Here is a 22,383-nt window from a genome sequence, read left to right on the forward strand (position 1 = left end):
AATTTTAAGAGCGAGAGGAAGGAGAAATTTAGCTTTTTTTTTTTTTTTTTTTTAAATAGTAATCACTGAACTGATAATAAGATTTACAAAAAAAGATTACTAATATTCCCTTATTCAGTTTTTAGAAAGTTACATTAATTATTATAAATGATTAACACTGTTTTCTACTTTGCAGTTAAGTAATTTTGAATGCCTTAATTCAAAACTCAAATTTATGACAGAAAGCACAGGGTCAACCCATCCAAACAAGTTATAGTACTAGTTCAGACTTCCCCTATAATTCATCAATAAGTTTCTTTCCCAGTGCACCAAATATATTGATCTCTAAGTCTATTAGAATCTAGGTCACAGAACATTGTGCATTTAGACTTGTGTTCTCAACAAAGTTATGACATAAAATGCATAAATGTTTTTCTAAATCTTTCTGTATTGAAGATGGTAAGGTTATCACCAAATGAAATAAAGTTCTAAAGCTTCATCCAGAAGGAAAAACATTACTATCATTTGCAATTCAATTCTAACTGTACTTGGTTCAAAAAATTCTCATTGCCACATTTAGCAAAGAAAGTTTTCTTCTTGCTATTTGACTTATTACAAAAATTAAATTAATTTTATGTTTTATTAGCTCACCCCTTCTTTGGGTGTAGCTCAACCTATTATTACACAACCCAAACAGCCAGTTGATCAAGAGAGTTTTGAAGCGTGGACATTGCAAAATAACTTCTTTACAGATCATGTTAGATAAGTGGGGAAAATCCTCAACACTGACTTCATTTGAACCATGAGAATCTATACCACAACTGAAGATCTGTCCATGATCTTGACCCAGGGAGAGCTACCAAAAGCTCCATGAACATGCTACAAATCAACAGAAATGCTTCCTTTCAGTTCTCAAAACAAATTGTTTCCTAATGCTTAAGAGGAGAATTTCTCTATAAAAACTTTTCATTTTTAATGTGGTAAAGTCCCACTTCCCTCACACTGCTCCAATTATCTTTGTAGGCCTAAGAATTCTGGAATAATAGGAGTTAATTTACTATTTCCAAATACTAGAGCTTTTCCACTAGTATAATTAGGTCCCCTACCAAAAATGGTCAAATTTTTTAAACGTTACACTCTTAAGAGGAGAACGGTCCCAGGGCTGCACAGTCCCCAGCCAGTGGGCCACATATGGCCTATGGGGCTGCTATGGATCTGGAAATTTGGTGAGAGGTAGGGGGACACCAGTGGAAATTAATACTACCCTCAATCCCTCCACTGCCAAAGTTCTAAGTCCAGGAGACCAGATGACATGGCCCTGCATATGGGATCCCACCAGTGAACAGGGGACCAGGTGGTGGACCCAAATCTGGTTTCAGGGATGAGGCAGTGTACCCAATATGGCTTGTGAGACCAGGGTCCAATCTAGAATGCGTGGGATCAGGCCTTGGCCTTGTGTACCCTGGACCTGGCTCACAGGCCCACCCTGTACCACTCATCCAGCCTGTTAAGCCAAAAGTTTGGGCTCCTCCACTGATTTAGACTATAATGTTTCTTCCAAGAAAAAGCCTTTTGTCTTGGGATCTTAGATATACAATCCACTGTCCCACTTCAAGTATCTGTGATGTATGTAGGATAAAGCCTACTAATGGTTTTTCCCAGGTCACTGTGGTATATGTCTGTAAGATTTGTACAACCCATTCCAGGAAAGAGCCTTTCAGGCTGCATGCTCTTCCTGGCTACCTGCTGGCAGAGGAGCAGCTTGGAAGGTCTACATGTGCAAATTGCTATAACACTCCTATTTGGATGCAGGTTGAAACCATGGAGAGTCAGGGCCGCCTCAAATAAGGTATCTGTTTGCAGCCCAAGAGCATTTGTGCACTCTTACTTGAGTACACATCACAGCATAAATTGGGCACTGACATCTAAACCAAATAAAGAAACGATACAGAAAAAATAATCCTAAAAGTAATAATAAAAGACAAGTTCCTTTATACATTTATTTTCTTTATAAAATGTCAAATCTCCCATACTATGCCGTTATCAACTGCCTCACACAGAGGGCATATTTCTATTTGCCACTGTGAAGAACAAAACAGAATGGATATGGTCTGTTTTAATAAAAGCTTTGTAAGTAAAATATAATGTCTATTTCAATGGATATTTTACAAATGCAGAAATGCAATTAAAATACAAAGGTTCAGCACACAAACTAAAAGAGATCCAGTTAAGTTACCATCAGTCTTAAATATTACTTGATATTACATCAAAAAAGAAACTGGTCTCATGTAAACCTAAGAAAACTTACCTTACAGCCAAGCATTTCTGCGATGGAGTCAGTTCTTCTTCCTTTCGAAACATTCCTGAAGGGGAAGAGGAGAATAAGCAAACATACATTACCTAGTCATTTCTTTGCCAGGGTCAATGGATATCCTTGATAATTCTCCAATTCCCAAAATTTCTCCCTTTTACCTGCCCCATTTTTTAAAGGGCCTGCTGTCAAGGAGGTGCTCCTAGTAGAACTGGGTCAGATGTAATCTCTACTAAAAACAAACATTTTCAGTCAGGAAGTCTGTTAGTAAAAGGTGTGAAGTGCAGCCATCGCCAGCTGCGTCTCTGCAGCACACCCAGATAACAAGGTTTGGAAGAAGAGGGTGGGGGATTGGGGGGTGGGGGTGAGGTAGCATTCATAATATTGCTGCCCTTGCTTCTGTCAAAATTAAAAGTTTTGAAGATTTTTAACTCTCCTACTCTCAAACCTTTCTAACCTTTAGGAAGTCAAACCTAAATACTAATCATCATCTAGTAATATCTTATGAAATCATCACAACCCCCAGGGCTGCTACTCAGTCTGCGTACAAATATTCAAATAACATGGAAGCATTCTCCCAGGTTTGTTGTTATGGCACAAACTTACCTAGAGCCATGCACACATACATTTGCATACTGAGGCCCTCCAAAATACAGAGCTTGCAGTGCTGACGCTGTGCAGTCAGGGAGGAAGTGAGGGGGAGAGGGAGGAGGTGGGAGGTCTAGGAACACATCTCAGTCGGCATGCCTACACAAGATGCTTTACTGCTCAATAGACTAATCTACTGCATAGTAAAGAATCACTATTTAAGGTGGGGGTAGTTTTACTGTGCATTGCAGATAGTAGATTTACTGTGCATTAGCTAATACTCAGTAGTGCATGTATAAATGCCAACCAGGAGTAGATTTGTTCCCTGTCAGCCAAAACAGCAGGGGGGCAGCTTCCTGCCAGAGGCAGCGCAACATGACTGGGAGTCTCTCCAGTCACAGGGCAGAGACAGCTCTTTAGCAGTCCCTGGCTAGTCGTTGGACCCCTGGCTTGACCCCTGGGACCTAGGCCAGCTGATGCTGCCCCTGGCCACTGTGTGCTGGTGGAGTGGACACATGCTGGTTGCAGCAGTGCTGCAGAGCCCCAGCCTGACCCCTAGGCTTCTCCTGGCTGCTCCCTGGCCTGTGGGCACCATGCCCTGGCTCTGAGGGCATGTGATGGCTCCAGCAGTCCCACAGGCCATTGTGCTGGGGAACTGTGCCTTCTGGAACAAGCTTTGACTGAGAAGAAGCACCCTGCCGCCTCAAGAGGATGCTGGAGGTGCAGAAGAAGCAGGCTGCTGTAGTATCGCAGGCAGCAGAGGCCACGCAGGCAGAGCACCAGGTGCTGGACACCATCCTGACCCTGGCAGTCACCTTCATGCCATCCACCGTCAAGCTCCTAGCTCTGGCCCCATCTGCCATCTGCAAACCACCCACCACCAGCCCTTGCCCTGGCTGTGGCCCTTCCTGCTGCCTGGCAGCCACCTGTGGCCTTGTGCCAATGCCCCCAGTGGGCCTAGCAGAAGATCCAGCCACGCCTGCAGTGGCCAGGGCCCTCTGCCCCTGCTCCTGAGCCAGGTCACCCAGCAGCTAGACTGCCTGCCTGGGCTGCTACCCATGGGTGACCTGTCTGCCATGTGGCCCCTGAGCAGGGAGATGGCACTCGCTGGATCCAGCCTCATGAAGAAGAAGGAGGTGAAGCACGCTAGACAGTGCCTGCCCTCACCCTTGGCCAAGCCCCTGGGCTGCCAGCCTTGCCATGGTGTCTGCACCTGGGTGGTGTCACCAGAGACCAAGGTGCTCAGCACTTCTACCCGGGCTCTGCACCATAGATGCCTCCATCCCAAAGATTCCACCCTGACACTACATCAGCCATACACTTGTAAACATCTACATGGGGAAGAAGGTGTTTTATTGGTGGTGGGTGTTGCAGGTGGCGGGGGGTGAGACTCTTGCTGGGGAGGGAGAGCAGGAAGGAATGTGTTGTTGGGGAAGAAAATAAAGGTTGTTGACTGGAAATTGTCCAGAGCACGTGTGGTCTTGGGGGGGCTGGAGGGCCTGGGGTTTGCGGGCAGCCACCCAGCTTCCCTATTGTGGTGGATGGGGGAGGAGGTGGTCCACGAGTGCCTTGCAGACATAGTACCCTGTCTGCTGCTACTGGGGTGGTGGGGAGGGTGGGAAGTACCCATGGTGCACTCGCCACAGGCTCCTAGGACAGCATCCCTGGCCAGACTGCATCCACCCACCCCTCCCACCCCAGAGACCCCTGACAGCCTGAGCACACATTTAAATGCCCATAAGAAGCAAATCTGCTCCCAACAGGGTGCACATGTAGACAACTTCCTAGGGCTGGCTTACTGCACTGTAAATTACTGCACAGTAAGTCTAAATAGCTTTAATTGCACATGTAGATGCACACAGTATGTTCTGAAAGCTTCCTTAGTCTGCCTGGAACAGTGCATAGGGCAGCCCTGATTGGCTAACCCAGACTGCCCATGGTCAGGTGGTGTCAGCATAGACAAACATTCACCCTCCCAGGAGAAACTCTCCTGGCAGTGATTTAACCCTAGTTGCTCCCAGATTATTTTTCTCCTGCAGCGGCCAATTTTACTTTGGGAGAAAAAGCCTGAACATCTGTACACTCATGATTCCTCTTGGAAGAGCAACAACTGTTCAACAGAAGCCACTGTTGGTCATTTGATGATTCTAATTATCTGAAACCAGATATGAAGTGAAATAATGAAAATAATAAATGTGCTACAATAAGGACCATTGCTTTTGAGGGAGAGAGAAGAAGCATGTTAAACAAGGCCTCAAGGGTATTTTTATGAGCAGAGATCTAATCATAGCCTATATCAGGGCTGTCTGACCTCTGAGTGATGGTATGGGGGGCACAAGCTGCACAACCAGCCTCCCTTCCCCCAAGCCACATGTTGCATGGGCAACACACCACACCACAATGTGCTATGCCATGCTGCATGAGCATCCCCCATCATGACATGCTAGACACTCCCCTGTTGCACTGTACCAGCACCCTCACACGGTGTGGAGTTCTCAGGTCTCCCCAAAGTCTCCCCCGCCACAAGCTCCCTGCAGGCACTGCAGGCCATGCTGTTTCACCTTGCTCCTGGGGAGATGTGCGAGGGAAGAGCGGGGAGAGTAAGCAGAAGCTGGAGGATGGAGGGAGAGACACCAGCAACAGCAGCAGGAGAGTAATGAGGGGAGCAGTACCCCCTTAAAGCCTGGGTGCCACAAGTTAACACTTAGGAGGCTGCATGTTGCCCAAATAGACCATTAGTTGGACAGCTCTGGCCTAGGAGACTGAAAGTAGAATACACCTGATTTCCCAGATTAAACTGACAGCTGTTCCTGAGCTTTTCTGAACAGTCCAAAATCTTCACACTCTGTCCTAATGTCCCTAAAGAGTTCCTGAAATGGAAATATTTTCCCAAATTGGGGAGGGGGTAAAGAGAGAAACTCAAGTCTTGGATAGTTTAAAACATTCCTGTGGCACCCAGTAGCATCCTGAAGTCTCTTTTGAGGGAAAGCAACACAATGCTGCCTGATACCACATGAACATGACCATTTTATTTCAGCTTCTATGCTACCAGAAGCAGCATAGTAATATTCATACACCACTGGGCCTGAATGAATTAATTTTGCCTCAGAGCAAGACTGTAGCCTGGTCTTATCACTACACTAAAGGTGGCTATGCTAGCCAGCACCAGAGGTGTGATACAGACTATTTCTGGTTTGGAGGTCTAAGGATCATCTGTGTTACAGATTTTGTATCCTTAAGGCTGGTTTTTCCACCTCAGATCTGTTACATACCACCTGACTCCAAGGGGATGAAGGGGTGCCCCTTGCTCCCAATTCACAACCTCCTGGTGCTTCCAAGTGCCCTGTACTCCCAGCCCACAGCCCCCTGCCAGCCCTGGTGCCTGTCACTGTCAAGCCACAGCCCCCGCACCCCTGCCAGTCTTCACTCCTGACCTGCAGCCACCTGCTCCCCCTCAGGTGCCACCATCCCAATTTGGCTGGAGTGCAGTGGCTGCATCTCGTGCAGGCAGGCAGAGTGAGTCTGGCCCCAGCACAGGATGAAGGGAGTAGAAGGGGAGGCCTGTGGCACCCCCCACCTCAGGCTGGGGCTCCTGCGCCACGCCACACCAAGTGGCCTGGCTACAGCCTGCCTATCACCACCCCCCCCTCCCTGGGCAGAGTCTTCCAGGTGCCCCACCCCTCTGAGAAAGGGTACCAGCTCCAGTGCTGCCAGGCCAGCCACACGACTCCCCACTGCCCCGAAAGCCCCTCCCCACCCCTGCACACACCCTCCTCTGCTCAAGGGGCAGATATTTCCCCCTGCATCCTGCCACAGCCCCAGTGCCTGGACCACCTTTCCCCAGTGCCACGAAATGCAGTTCTACCAGCAAAATCCCAGACATCTGTTCCTATTTCAAAAACTGCCAGATGGAGATTGGAGGACCCAAAAAAGAGGACATGTCCGGGAAAAGCCAGATGTATGGTAAACCTACGCTAGTCCCTTCTCCTGCAGGCCTCTACTCTCCTCTCAGATCTTCATAGGGGTTAGTCACTTTCCCTTTTTCTCAGTTGAGGCCTGTTTAAGGCTCAATTATCCCATTCATCACTGTCTTTTGCATCTTCACCAATAGCAGAGTGACCACTGCTTCCTGATTGCCTCTAGCCTCTCCTAGTCTTTCAAGAAGCTATCAAGATACAACTCTTTCAGTTTATAAAAGTATGAGAAAGAAAATACTTCCCCCTCTGGTATACATCATACTGTAAGAGAAGGAAACACATGTCCAACACCTCTACAACAATGCATAGCTTCAGATAGAGATACTTCAGAAATCAAATATTCCCCAATTACTAAATATTACAGATTATTAAACTCCTCTTTACCAGTATGCATTTACTAGGGAACTTGTGAAGTTCTCTACCTATTACCGTGGGATTCAAGGGAAGTCTCTTCTCCTGTGTTATAACAGCGAACAATTTCTGTGGCAGTATTTTCTCAATTCCTACAGAGTTGGGGGGGGGGGAAGGTACTGGCCTGAAAGTTAGGAAAACTGTTTATTTCCATGAGACCTGCTGTGTGACCTTAAGCAAATAAATCACACCCTCTGTGTTTAGTTTCCCTATTAGTAATGTGGAGAATAATGATACCTATCTGCTTTTGTAAGAGGATGCTGGAATTATTACTGAAATTCTAACCTACTTCTTATTTCATTTTGGGATTTCAAAAATGCTTGCATCTGCCACACAGGGTCCTTTCAGCATGACAACACCACTAGCACTGATCTTCCAGTGTGAACTTCCTTGGTCCTTTTCACTGTATAACTGTTAAAGCAGACTCATATTCAGCCACTTTTCCTTGTAAAAACAAACACCAAAACCAAAAAAGCACCAGCATTAAGCACATCTGTCCCTTACAGAGCAGCCAGCTGTACTGTCAAGACTGTATTGTACTGCTCAAGGATTTTGTAAGAGAGGATTTTGTTTCATGGGCTTTGCCTTCCCATCATTGCAGCACAACAGTGAAATCATCTGAATAACTGATGAACTGGAATGCTTTCACGTATATGTTCTTAAGGAAATCCAGCAATTGAGTAATTCAGAACTGATACATTCTTTAAATCCACTTTAAAATGCAAAGAGGTGGAGAGATTATATACCAGGTTGAATCATAAAACAGGACAGAGTTCAATTTTAGATTTTTAAATAGGACTGTAACTGAATGCAAATGCATACTGTTTGTAAAATAGTGCACACTGCAGTCCTAAGAAAGAGACAGGAGAGAATAGATCTGCCTGTCACTATCACCATGGTGGTGGTGGTGGTGGAGAGGGAAGGTAAAACCAACACAAATCTGAGCTGATTAATGTAGGTGAAACTACTTTACAAAGATGTAGTCTTCTTGAATTAAGATTTAAAAAATACTAATCCAGAAGGCAATATAAAAAAACCCCTAGACTTAAAACCAAGCTGGACAATCTTCAAGTGAAAACACAAGTTTTTAAACTATAAAACAAATAGCACATACCAAGATCATAAAGTAATTTTGAAACTGATACTAAAGTATTGACCAAAATACTGGTCAGCAGCACAGCAAAAGTTGCACAAGTCGCAAATTAAAAGATAGCTCAAGGAGCACCAAGTGAAAATCCCCGTTTCTAGGAGAAGGTCTCAAGTTGCTAAAATATGTCTAGGTTCACTGACTTATTTAGAGCCAAACAAATGGAAAGAGAACAGATGAATTAGAGGAATGTTCCTTGGAAAACAGCTGCTGCCTTTTTGTGTGTAAAACTAACATTTATAAAACTGGGGCTTATCTTGTCAAGATGAGCTATGCAAGGGACAGATATCAAATATATACATGCAGCTTAAGTGTACATTCACCTTACCATTTTCAGATCTGGCAATTTTCTTCCTACTCTTTAAGATATACTTTTATGCTAAAATATATCTATAAAACAGATGCAAAACCATTTTTCAAAAGCAGCAATAATGAAAGGTTATATAATGTAAAAATTCCATTGCTATCCTATATAATGAGATGAGGCGTTTAAATTTCTTTTGTTGATCACACTATATAAGAAGTAGCTTTCTTAAACAAGTAGAAACTTCACAAAGCAACAACAGACACATTTATGTTGGAAAGATGATAACTCATTCAAAACAGAGGAATGTGGTCTATAGTGAAACAACTGTATAAAGATTATCAATTCTGACTGACAACTGTTTCATTTTTCTGAGTCGGCATTGAAATTTAAAGTACATCTAAAGTGCAGAAGTGTAGTGTTTGATAAAAGCAACACAGGTTGGAACAGCATACTAAAATAATGCTGAAAGATATTTGAACTGTGTGTTTTAAGTGTTTACAATCGAGTCCCTTTTCATTTCTCAAGTTAACTGAAAACAGGATTTATTCATAAAGTGAGAAAAAAATCTCAGGACTTCTAGAACTATTACATTATTTGAAAGTAGCTGTGAAAACTATTGCTAATAATTTTTTATATTCTATAACACCGTAATTTGGGTGGGCAGCTAGTCAACAGCTGCAAGCCAGAAGGAATGGTACCATGTTTATGATACAAGCTGCTTTTTTGCATGCGCTGCCTTCATAGTTTTTACAATTTAATTCACGTTTAGAAGCAGTCCTGATTAGAATGTCCAAAAACACTTAGTCTGGCAACTGTTTGGAAGACCACCATAAGTACTAACTAAAAGACATTTTTCCCTAATATGATCTGCTTCTCCCCTACTACTGCTCATCTCACTTCCTGAAATTGGTTTAACCACCTGCTACATATTGTTTAAATACTACTTTATGAGTTCTGAGGCAGGGACTGTGTTGGTTATTTCTTCATGGAGCACTGAGTGCAATGGTGCACTAATACCCTGTTTAGAAGCCTTTAGGCAATACAAGAGAAGAATAGCAACATCAGTAATAATTAGATCATGATATTTTAAGAGCCATTCTTTCAACCTTGCTACCAGTCTGAAGCTCTATAATAAAATTTAGAGTTCTAATTTGGTGAAAAATTGGAAAAAGTCTCACATAACTATTACTGTATCATGTTTATAAAGCAAATAAATGAACAAAATGAAGTAAAAATCCTTAGGAAGTTCCTGCCTTACTTGACTTGTTTGCCTCATCTTAATCTAGCGACATGAAAACAGCTTCATCGGGTCAGACTCAGGATACATCTAGAGCAGCCTGACAATCTGAGAGCAGGTGGTGTCAGATACTTCAGAGAAAATGAAATTCAAGAACCCCTATCTTTGGACAATTACAAAAAATATTTTCCTTTTACAAAACAGTTTGGGATATGCAAATGGACTGAAATATCCCTTACACATTTCCTCCTATATAGAAGTTTAATCTATTCTGAAGTTTTATAAAGGTGCCATGATGCTATCAGGGATTGATGCTCTCCATAGCTAAATCATGTATAGCACTATTTTGAAAAGCACACCGACGTGGACATTAAGAAATGTGACTCATGTGTCATTAACCTAATATACTCATATTTAGGAAGTTGCCTCCCCACTTTGAATGTTAGTTTCCCCTCCTACCCTTGACTGTCATTTCTTTTTAAATTTTAACACCTTGAGGGCCAGGATTACAGCTCAGATCCTCAAGGATACTTAATTCCCATGAAGATCATGCACCAAAATACTTTTGTGCATCTGTGTCTAGTTGATAAAGTCCAAAACAATAGAGCTTCTTGGTATCAGTAAGCACTAAAAAAGTGCATAAAGATATACAGTGAGAGTGTTCCAGGTGGAATGGACAGCACAAACACAACAATTACCCACAACTACAGAGGTAGAGATAAAGGTGAGGAAGATGCACAAATCAAAGACTGGAGTAAGTTTGTTTTAGGTCATAAAGTGGCAAGGATTTTTTGTGATATCTTTTATTAGACCGGCTGTATAGTTGGGATTGCTGCTGGACAGGCTTTCAAGAATCAACTGCCTTTTCCTCAGGTCATAAACTGGATAAGAAAAGTCCATGCAGAACTTAGAATATCTGGAAGAGTTTACAGAATGAGGAACATCAGGGTGCTGGTTTCTTGTGAACGTTTAGCCATATCAATCTGGATCAGCACCACAAAAGTCTACAGAGATGCATTTCTGAAGCGTGTTAAAGATTAATGAATGCCTTTTTAGCTCTGGAGTGTTACATTCAAAATGACTGGAAATTTATTTTATTTATTCGGATCTGTGTCATTTGTATTATAAAAAGGTTGGAAAGAAATTAATTGCAGCAAGGAGCTGCAAGGGGTTTTTCTCATTTTAATATATGATAGACTGAACAAATTTTTCATGCTTATATTAGCTGGTATCTAGGGCCTCATCTACGACGAATCACACAGCAAAGTTATGATTAATGAACTATGGCCATTACATGAATATGCATATGTTCAAACATATTAAACTGTCGCATTATTAGCTCCAGTGAAACAAATAGCTTACTCCAGCTGTCCACAGAGATAATCCAAAAACTTCCTCCCATACTCATTTTTAGCTGCAAGCATGTTAAAGCTATTAGACTACTCTGGGTGGCTGGCATGTTTTCTTCAGGCATCTTTACATGTGCTGCAGGGTAGGGGCGTTTTAATTAGACCAGCTCTCGGGAGCCGTCCTAATTAAAATGCCTACAGCATCTTGTGTATTCAGTGTCCCCACATTTCAAAATGACAGCAGGGATGTGTTGAATGAGCTTTAGTTAAAGCATCCCCACCACCATTATGAAATATGGGGATCTAGGGCTTCATCTACAAACAGTCACTCAGGAAAGTTAAGATTAATGAACTCTGTAGATGAGTCCCAAGATGCCAACGCTGCTGGAGCAGTCTAATTAAACCACCACGTGAGCCGACTGAATGCATCAGAGCAGGCATCAGGCATGTGTATAGGTGTCCTTAGGCTCTCTCATAAAATCGAGATTATTTTTTCTCTAACTTCTGAATGTGACAAAGAACGTAGATGCCTGTTTTCAAAGTCCCAACCTCAAGATTCACTTCTGTGGAGTCATTATCTGGGCCTATTCCATCACCTTTTCTCAAAACAGTTAAACCATAAATAATAACTATATGCCCTCTTTGGCCATGTTTAGACCTGCTGAGCAAAAGTAACCTAATAAATTCAATGATCATATGCATTTATAATGAAAAAAAATCATAAAATAATTAAAAGGAGTACACAAATTAGCAAAAGAAATTAGAAGAAATACTTTTAAAACCCCAGAAATCACAGCTACCTAATCCCAATCTCTGCATTTCATTAGCCTCGCTGAGTAGAAATCCATGCTACAGACCAAAAGATGTTGGGAAGAAGGCAGAGAAGAACACGGAGGTTGTGGTAACGTGGTATCTTCTGCACGGAGAGGCTTCTTTTCAGGGCTCATGTGCTGGGCAATCTACTTCCTTTTTTTGCTCACTTGGTTCCTTATCAAATATTATAAGAACCAACCACTTAGACAGCAAAAAGAAACTTTACCTAACTGTCCATCAAAAACCAAGGTTAATATAACTGGTTTAATATAATTAACCTTATGAAGTCAGCTTAAATCTCCCAAACACAATAACTTGTAGGAAGACTAAAGACAAAACACATGAAGAAGTAAGTTCATATAAGCCTTACCATCATGAATTTCAAAAGCCAAACTAGTGATCTTCTGTGTAATTATCATCATTGGGCTGTTAAATGGGGGAAAAATAAAAACATATTAGAAAAGAAGACCCATACCATAGCTTCATGTTAAATAATTAGAAGAAGATTGATTAGTGATCCAGAATGACTGTCAACAAACTAGAAGACTGTCAACCGGAAAGGTAAGAAATGTCTAACTGTTAGAGCTCAGATGCATAGAAGTACATAAATCTAAGACTTAGATTTATACTCTAAGGAAGACATGTCTTAGACGAGGCACCTGCAGAGTCAGGATATAACCATTCCCTGGAAGGGATTAAATAGCTTGGTAAAGTTATGCGTATATTTTGTTGAACTGGGTCATACACATACGAACAAGTAGCAGAATTTTTTCTACAAATGTACCTGAAGATCATTTAAATTTCTTTGCTTTTTTTTTTTTTCCTTTCTTTTCTTCAGTGGGAAAAGGAAGGAGGAAAAGGACACCGAAGAACATTTCTCCATGTTCTATCTACTGGCAGCAATATGCACAGGACAGTAGATATAACAGCAGTGAATATACAGCTGATTCTGCTCAAATAAACACTCTTGAAAATATGCCTCAAAACTTAGTTTGGCTCCATTCAATCCAAAGACATTTAATAAAATATAATGAAATTGCCTTTGAAAACAAAAGTAATTATGACTAAACAAAAGCACTAAAGAAAATACCAAAAAATGAAGCAGAACATAATTCCTGTGTGTCACATACAGAAATCTTGGTACATCTAGTTTTTCCTGTTAATACATTTCACTGACTTCTGTTTTAAATTATTTACAACCATACTGGACAGTAAGCATTCCAAGCTGGAATATTTAATAAATCATCCTTGTTTGTTCCAGTTTCCAAACATTTAGAATTTTCATCCAACTAACAGGAAAATATTCTATACAGTAGGGTATCATACCAATTAATTATTGCAGAAATATTGGTGGGCTGACTGCCATTAACTAGGGGTGCATTAATAAAGACTTTTTTGGCTGATACCAATGGCTGATTATTAACCAGCCATAATCGACCAATACCAATTCAAAAGCCAATATGCAGCCCAGCAGCTCAGAAAGCAGAGTCTGGCCAGTAAGTCTGCGGGGCATGGAGGCGGAAAGGGGCATGGGGGGAGGTGCAGATCGAGGCCCCCCCATGGTGAGGGAGGGAGGGAGGGGCATGAGGTGGGTGTGGCAGGGGCAGGGGCTGGCCAGCCAGGGTGGGGCATGGTGCAGGACAGAGCCTCAGCTGGCTTGTCCGGGAGGCAAGAGGAGTGGGGACAGCTCCCGCCGCTGTGCACACTGCCAGAGGAGGCATGAGGACATGTGCCCCCCTGGATGTGTGTGTGGGGTGAGGGTGGGCTGCCCACTGTGGGCTCCAGGACCAGGGTCTGCACTGGCCTCCTCCCGGCAGGAGGGCTGGGCTGGGGCTCCACTCAGGGCAGGCAGGGGCAGTGCTGGGGGGAGGGCTACAGGGGAGGCTACAGTTGTCCCCCCTCCCCAGCCCCTCTGGACAAGTTGCCCACAGCTCCATCCCATACCCCATCCTGGCTGGGAAACACCTGCCCCAGCCCCATTTCCTCCCTCACTGTGAGGACCTCAATCTGTGCCCATGACCCTTCCCTCCCTCATGACCCTCCCCGCCCTCACAGACTCTCCAAGCTTCTGGGCTGCACTCTTGGCCATGTGCATGCTGCAGCTATGTACGTGGCCTTTATCGGTGACATTATCAGCTACACCAGCCAAAAAAAGCTAATTGCCAATAATGTCAATTTTCCTTCTATTGGTGCTGATCCAATATGGACCGATATATCGGTGCACCTCTTCCATTAACCATCAAGTAGTATAGTGGCAAGACTGGTCTAGAAAGACTGGAAGCCAAAAATATGGGAGGAAATAGATATTATCTAACTTAACTGATCAGTGACAAATCATAAACTAACAAAACAAAATCCTTATAGGAACCAACATATTGTCCTGCTTTGGCCACATCTTAAGGTGGAAATCAGGATAGGCTTTGGTATTTTATACATACAACTAATATGCCTATTTAGATTTCATTTGAATGGAAAAAGTTCACCAGTCATGCAGGGGAAAGAAAGATACACAGTACAGATACTTTCCTCCTTTTAATAATTTATGTTCAAAGAGGATCACACATTGGTAAAGGTGTTTGCTCATTGATGGGATATATGATGTCATGTCACAGGCACAGCTGTGTGGTTCTTGACCTTCCCCTCAATGAACTGTTTATAATTTGCTATGCCATTTCCCCTTTTCACTTATTTATTTTATTGCATGATAACAAGTTTGTATTAACTTGGACTTTAGCTTGAAAGAACCTATTGATTGTTTACAGGTTTTAAAAAGTTACAGGTACCTTCTCATTGTCTAAAAACAAAGTAGTAAAAAATACAGGAAATTCAGAATCAAGTTAAATACTGGCATTTCTTTTGGGTGTAAAACTACAGAAAAACACAATGAAAGTGCGCAAAGGACCTGAACAAGCTTAAAACAAGCAAACAGAGGAACTGCACACAATAGAAAGCTACTAATACATCTCTCAGCTATGCAGCAGGGAGCCTGTTTGCCTTAAAATTCTAATTGGCTATGCTAACACAGGACTAAAACAGCACAATTTATACCTATGGACTTTTACCCCTAATTCTTTCAGGCTAGAGACAGACATTATACATAGACCAGTTTAAGTGATCGGAAATTGGTTTAAACCTGTAACAGAACAGATATTCAGTGCGTATAAACCAGCCTGAAAATGGCTGAAATTGGCTTGAGATAAAGCTGGTTGAATGTAATATTAGACTTAACTGATTTGGGTCAAACCAGTTTATGCAATGTCTGTCCCAGACTCCTTCCTGGTTTAAGTTAAATCAGAGTCCCCCAGCATCCCGGCATGCTCTCTGGGCTGGGCTGGGCTCTCTGCTCCAGACAGCTGAGCTGGCCCCTCTGCTCCAGAGAGCTGAGCTGGCCCCTCCCCTCTGCTCCCTTGCTGAATCTCCGGCAGAGACTTGCACGCACAGCAGCATCTGCCTGGCCTCCCCTGCCCCACCCCACCCTTGTTGCTCAAGCAGGGATCCCCCTCCCTCCTCTCTCCCACAGCATGGACCGTAGCCAGCATGTGGTATGCTAGCTGATGCTGAGAGGTGTCTGGGTAAGGCAGACAGGACAAAGGCAGACAAGACAGTGTCCACTCAAGTCTTTTGGAGCTAATCAACAGGTAGCTAGTAATGTCCCTCCTTGGAATGTTTCCCTTCCTTGGAAAAAGCTGTTTAAGAGGAGCTTGAACTAATGAGAGGCTTTGTTTTCTGATGGGGTGCTAAATGCTGATAACAGAACTGATAAATGCTCTGTTATCAAGGTGGGGAAGGAACCCTTCCCTAATCAGCGCATCCTGCTGGAGTCTGACCACGACCCCCTCAGCTCAGCAGTGTGGAATGGAAAGGAGGGCTGCTCTAGCACCCCCTGCCTCCTAGCCTGAGCCACTGCCTGAAGCATGTGCCTGAATTTCCTCAATCCAGAGGGGATGTCTGTACAGTTACAAACCAGTTCAGCCTAGCCAGATTAAACTAACCTGCAAAGATTGAATCAATTTTGGATCAGGCTTTTTGAACGTCTGTCCCTAACTTCAGAGGTAAGGCTCCATCAGATTAGGCAAAATTATAGCTCAGCATCATTTGTCTTCTACTTTTACCTTGATGTATTTTTTTACACTAGAGCTGGAATTTCATCTGTCTAGGGCTAAACACTGGTAATTCTACCTTGTAACAACATCACAAAAGAGTGAAAATATGAATATAAAGTTTTTCAAGTTTAGTCTAAACTAAACTTAGTCTAGGTCACAAGCATTAGCAGGCCTTAATCATAATTACATTCTTACTGCAGGCCGTCCCAAAGAAAAGATTTAAGGTCACTATTGCATTAACACTAGAATACCTACATTGGTTTTAAAAATTTACATGGCTTCCTCTTCCACAGTTCTCTATATTCCTACTTACACTCACCAAAATAAGCAATGTTGGAGACTACTCCTCTGGGGCAGGGGTGTCAAACTCACACTGATCCCCAGGCCAGACCCAGACCATGGGGCTCCATATGGCTGGAAGTGGTAGAGACAGCAGAAAATGCAGTGGCAACGGCAAGGGTTGTAACAGAACAAGTAGTGGCAAGGCCAGTCTCTGCCATGTGCCGGAGCTGGAGCCCCCTTGTGCCCTGTGCTACAGTAGTAGCTCCACCTCTGGCTCCAGCACAGAGGATGCGCAAGGGGAGCCACTGCTGTGTAGCTCTTCTGCTGCTGTCACCACAGCCACCTCCACCAAGTGCTCTGCTGCCCCCCTGCCTCCGCATGTCCCCAATTTCCACAGTTTGGCTGGTAGTCCAGTGGGCCACGTACAGTCTGCAAAGCTGCTCTATAGTTCAAATCCCTGAACAACTAAACTTTTAGCTATTAAATGCCCAACATCTGGAATTCCCTTCCTAAAAGCAGTAGGAATGTGATGTATTTATTTAGATAATGGTGACTTAAGAGTTAGCAGTACCTCATTTTACAACACACCCCAGCTTGTAGAATTTTTAATCAATGGTGTATTGTTCAAACTCTAGTACCTACCTTATGCTGTATTCTGCTATACTAAATGCATATTGGGAAATGCCAGTCTGTCCATCACATGGCATGAAGGTGACAAACAAAATAATTATAGTGCCACAATCCTCTAGCAGTTAATTAAGAAACAAGCAGGAAGTTAGATATAAAACTAATGTTGCACTATATTAAAAGACACACACAGGGGGGTTAAGTACAGCTCTTTCTTTTAAAAAGAGTGCCAAAACAAAACACCGTATGTTAACCAGAGTCTGCAGAGTATGTTCCAAATAAACAGAAAAAGCTCACCAGCATTTTGTTCTATGGATAATATTTTTAGTCTTCAAAAACAGCCTGATCAATATGATGCCCACTATTGTGTGGGCCATACTGGAAAGCAGAGGAAAGAGTATGGCATTTCCAACTCTCAGACAATTTTGCCCTTCAACACGGGGATTTTCTCCTACCACCTCTTGCCCCACTTTTTTAAGGAAAAGACCATCTGAAATAAATATCAAAAGGGAGTTGGATTCAGTACAGGTTCAGTCTTGTTGTGGATGGTAACAGGGAATTCAGGGCAGATGAGAGCCACTCTGTACTTGATGCCTTCATCAAGGAATGCAAGGGGGCACAAGGGGCTGGCTCAGCAAGGACAGACAGGGCCATTAAAGGATTCCATATTCATATGCATGTAGTATACATACACCTCTCAGTGTCCATGCTCAAAAAGGAAATGGTACACACTCACTGCGTACAACTAAGCACACACAGTCAAATTAAACAAAAAAAAAAAAAGAGTAAATACAGTAACATATCAAGCAAGCTTTACTATACGTCGATGGGAGGGAAAACTAAAATATATAATTTTCTTCTTACCCAGAAAAATCAGCAGAATATTGTCCATAATCAAATATATAGACTCTAGTAATTTGGCACACAGTGAGGTATCCCAAAGCAAAAACAAAGCAACATCTGAAAAGGAAAAAATAAACAGTTATGTTGGATTTAATCATTCAAAAGGAAAAGCAGCAACCAATGAAAGCTTATTCCTTCAGCATTCCAGATTACAAGTAGTTTGTGTTTGGATTAAAACAGTGGCACTCAACTCATCTGCCCCTGCAAACTCAATCCAGTACGTGTACCTAGTCCACAGCAATTGGTGCTAACCTGGCGACTCTGCTGCAAAAAGTCCAGACCTGTGGGAAGCACTGCAAGCCAGATGACATGGCTCCACAGGCCACATCTTAGTTGTCCTTGAACTAAAACACATCAGAAACCCATTCCTTATGTTTGAACTATTAGGTATGGTCACTTATTTTTTCATTGTTTTAGATGAACATTACCCAATTTCAAGTTTTCATATGACCAGTTTATACATATCATTCCAGGGTATGTTTAAAAGTTATTGACTGTGATAGGATAGGAATATCCTACGATTCATTTTTAATATCCTGTCCTACCCTACGATTCATTTTCTATGAGTGCGCAAAAGAAAAAAATATCTAGTGTAGCAGTTTATAGTGTGTTTATTCATATGAAGAGAGTCATTCAAAGTGCCATCGTAAAAAACTACAAGGGCGGTAACGATGAAAAAATCCATTTAGCAACTTATCCTGTTCTTTCCCTTTTCCCCAAAATTCAAATTAACAAAAAAATTAATATAAAACTGTATGAAGTAATGTGTCGATTAAGATCTTTCTCAATAAACTGCATCAATTCTACTCCATGAACACCCTGAATCTCACTGCAGCTGTTGATGGAGGGATTAAATGAAGCAAATAATTTGTTTCACAGGCACATTAGTGCTTTTTTTTCCTTGAAAAAAATAACCATATATTTTCTCTCAAATTAAGTCTAAGCATTCAACTAATGTTAGTAAATTTATAGATTATAGAAAGAATTCTATGCATTTTTTATATTATACACACAGACGCATGCACACAATTTTATATATGTGTAGATAAATGTGTTTGTGTACACCGCACAAATGTGATTGTGTGTGCATGTATGCATGCGTGTGCATGCATGCACTGCCCTTCCCCCTCAGGGGCAGGAAACATATAGCCTGCAAGGCAGATCCAGTCCACCAACTGATCGGATCTGGACTATGGCTGCCCCTGCCTGGTGCTCTGCATGGGGCCAGGCCCCACCTGCTCCCACATGGGGCAGCCCATGCTGTGCTTTCACCCACACCTGCCAGCTCTGGCCAGCACACAGCTTCCTGGTTGGGCTGCTCTCAGTGCAGCTACAGCTGCCTGGGTACTGACTGCCCCTGCCCCGCTCCAGCAGCTCCTCCTCCTCTGACTGCTGCTCCACCTGGAGGTGGAGGAAAGCTGCATCTGTCCGCCCAGCACAATAAGCAGCCATCTGCTGGTGGCCAAGTGGGTGGAAGTGAGCTGGGAGCTGGAGCAAGAGCTGAAGCCCCATGCACTGGGGCAGGAACTGCCCAGCTGTAGCTTCCCCCCAGCCAAGAGCAGAACAGCAGGGGCAAGAGGAGGAGGAGCTGCTGAAGATGGGGGGAGCTGAGTAGTATCCAGGCAGCTGCAGCCTTACCAAAGCAGCCCCCACCAAGGAGATGCACGTGTTGGCTAGTGCTGGGGCCAAGTGTCAGCAGGAGGGCAGTGCAGCCTGCCCTGGGTGGGAGCAGGCAGGGCTCAACCCCATGAGAAACACTGTGGGGGTATCCACAGGATGGATGGGGGAAAGAAAAGGGGAAGGAAGGAGGACAGAATGCACCTGCACCACAGGGCCCGGGTGAGCTGTGCTGCATGTGCCCCTTGCCCCTCCCTGTCTTCCACCAGCTCCCGGGACCTAGTACACACAATCGTGTGTGTGTGGGTGCGCGCGTGTGCACACACAAAATGCTTATTTTATCTATGTATATGTAAATGTACATGTATATACACATATCATCTTGTATGTGCAAGTGTGTATGTATGCATGCATGCATGCATGCACGCATGCATGCACACACACACACACACACACACCCTCCCTCCCTCCCTCCCTCTACAGCACATATCAGTTTATATGCAAGCTTTTGGAAAGATCCATCCATTAACAGGATTTGGTACTATATAAATATAGTTCTGTTAATACAGATTCCAAAGTGTGCTAGTTAAGTACCTTCACTTTACATGTAAACTGCTGCCAAGGAATTAGCCTTAAACCATAATCTTTCACTTTTGTCTGCAATTTATCATCACAAATAGTTCCACAGATTTCAAAAGGGACTATTTGCGGTAATAAAATTAAAGGATCTGCTAGACATCTGCAGCATACATCAACAACGTAAGCGAGGATGAAAGGAACTAGAAGACAAATGAGATAGCAACAGGTACTTAAAAAAACCCTTGTTGGTGTTCAGAAAACAGCATTATAAATAAAATCTTAGCAAAAAAGCATATTATATCTGTGAAATTGTAGGATTCAAAATAACATTTTTAATATAACAAGATCTTAAACTGACACAATCCCTCTACACTTTTATTTATATACATTATACAATGCTGAATTATTTATTTGAGCTAAATAATTCAACATTTTTAGATTTATGGTGCATCTGATCTGACTTAGAAATAACTTATACATTTTCTGGATTACTTATTCTAGTAAAGCTGAAACCAGCATGAATTAGGAGATAAAAAGATAAATGGCATGAAAGAATTTATTATAAAAAAAAACTGGCTGGAAACTGGCACAAAATAGTTAGGTACCAGTAGGTAGTTTGTTGCTATGTGCACCTTTACTTCTCTCAGATTAGTCCTTTCTTTCATTAAAATGTCATGTTCTTCAGTCTGAATGACCTATATATCTACGTTTTACACAGCTAAATGAAGATTTACAGATGAAGCAGTTTAGAAAAAGATGCATCAAAACAGAAACTAGAGAAGATAATTAAGCTATTTTTCTTTCATGAAGGTAAAAACGTTTTTAGCTTGCAAATGAAACAAGCTACGTATTACAGAAGTGAATCCATTATTAGCCAGCCTGTCTCAAGTAAGTTACAGACATGCTGAAAAAAATATAATTGCAAACATAGCAGTACCACAACTTTCATAATTCAGACTAGTACCATATGAAACGTCTGTTAGATGGGGAAAGAATTGTATTTGCATATATCTGTGTTTTAGGCAGTTGAATTGAGAGGGAAGGAAAGCAGTACCAGTTTTTATTTTACACAGTAATAATTGTAATAATAAATTCATAACTATATTTAAAAGACTAAATTATGAAGACCTACTGTTACACCAGGGAAATTTATATTATATAAAACCTACACTGAAAGAACATTGTGATCACAAGGTCAACTGAAAAGTTAGGAAACCTAACCTATAACCAACCCCTTTGTATGCAAGCACTACATTATTCACCTTAAAATTACAAGGTCACACAGTACTGCCTCTACAGGACGCGTCTCATTCAAGCAATGGATAATTATTCAAGATTTTTTTTTAAATCTCTACATTCAATATTTGGCCTCAGGGCTTATTTAAAGCATGTCTTCCAAACTGCACACTGAAGACAGTTAACTGTGTTCTCTTGGACATTTCTACATTGTATTCACCAAAGTAATAGTGAGCACAAACAACAAGCCCCATGATCATATAATGTTAGGAAAAATACGCTATAAGAAAAGCCACCAGCTCCTCCTATAGCAGGGGCAGGCATTAATTTTGACTGAAGGGCTGCTTAATGAGTTTTGGCAAGCTGACAAGGGCCACAAAGGTAGTCCTACCCCTTAACAGGTGTCCCACCCACTGGCCATCTTGGGACCAGAAGTTCCATCTCCTAACCTCTGACCTTTGCCACCAGAAGACCCTCCCCTTGCCCCCAGAAGTACTCCTTTTGGGAAGGGGGTATGCCATCTTGAAACAGTATATAATTTGTTTTTTTCCCAAAAAATCAAACATTGACAATAGCATATTTTAATTTTATTAAAAAAATATTTTTGTCCTGATTTTTGTATGTTTTGTTGTATATATAGAAGTGATTGCATAATAGCTCAAAATGAAGTCTTACTCTTGTATATTGGGGAAGGGGAAGGGTGGGTGGGTATGGGATTTCTGGGGGTAGATTTAGGTATGTGTGTGGATGTGAGTGGGTGGGTATGGGGGATTTGTGGGGATGTGCGAGTATGGGGTTTGTGGTGAGCTGTGGGGTATTTGGAGGGGGAAGGTGGTTGGGGGTGTGCATAGGGGGTGTGGGTACATGTGTATGTGGTAGGATGAGTGTAGCAGTGCATGGGTCTCCCCCCAGAGATG

At 42.5% G+C, this 22,383-nt stretch overlaps 1 protein-coding gene across 1 annotated transcript in view; it reads right to left on the minus strand.

The window, feature by feature from the left end:
• Nucleotides 1-22,383, minus strand: part of MBOAT2 (membrane bound O-acyltransferase domain containing 2) — a 244,416-nt gene that overhangs the window by 52,481 nt on the left and 169,552 nt on the right. The window contains exons 4-6 of the mRNA XM_019520725.1: nt 17,996-18,091; nt 12,490-12,545; nt 2,288-2,342 (exon numbers count right to left, since the gene is read on the minus strand). Coding sequence (XP_019376270.1) covers nt 2,288-2,342; nt 12,490-12,545; nt 17,996-18,091 — 207 coding nt within the window. The remainder of the gene's footprint in view (nt 1-2,287; nt 2,343-12,489; nt 12,546-17,995; nt 18,092-22,383) is intronic.

Source organism: Gavialis gangeticus, unplaced genomic scaffold (assembly GCF_001723915.1).
Source record: "Gavialis gangeticus isolate Ggan-Ray unplaced genomic scaffold, GavGan_comp1, whole genome shotgun sequence".
Taxonomy (NCBI): domain Eukaryota; kingdom Metazoa; phylum Chordata; order Crocodylia; family Gavialidae; genus Gavialis; species Gavialis gangeticus.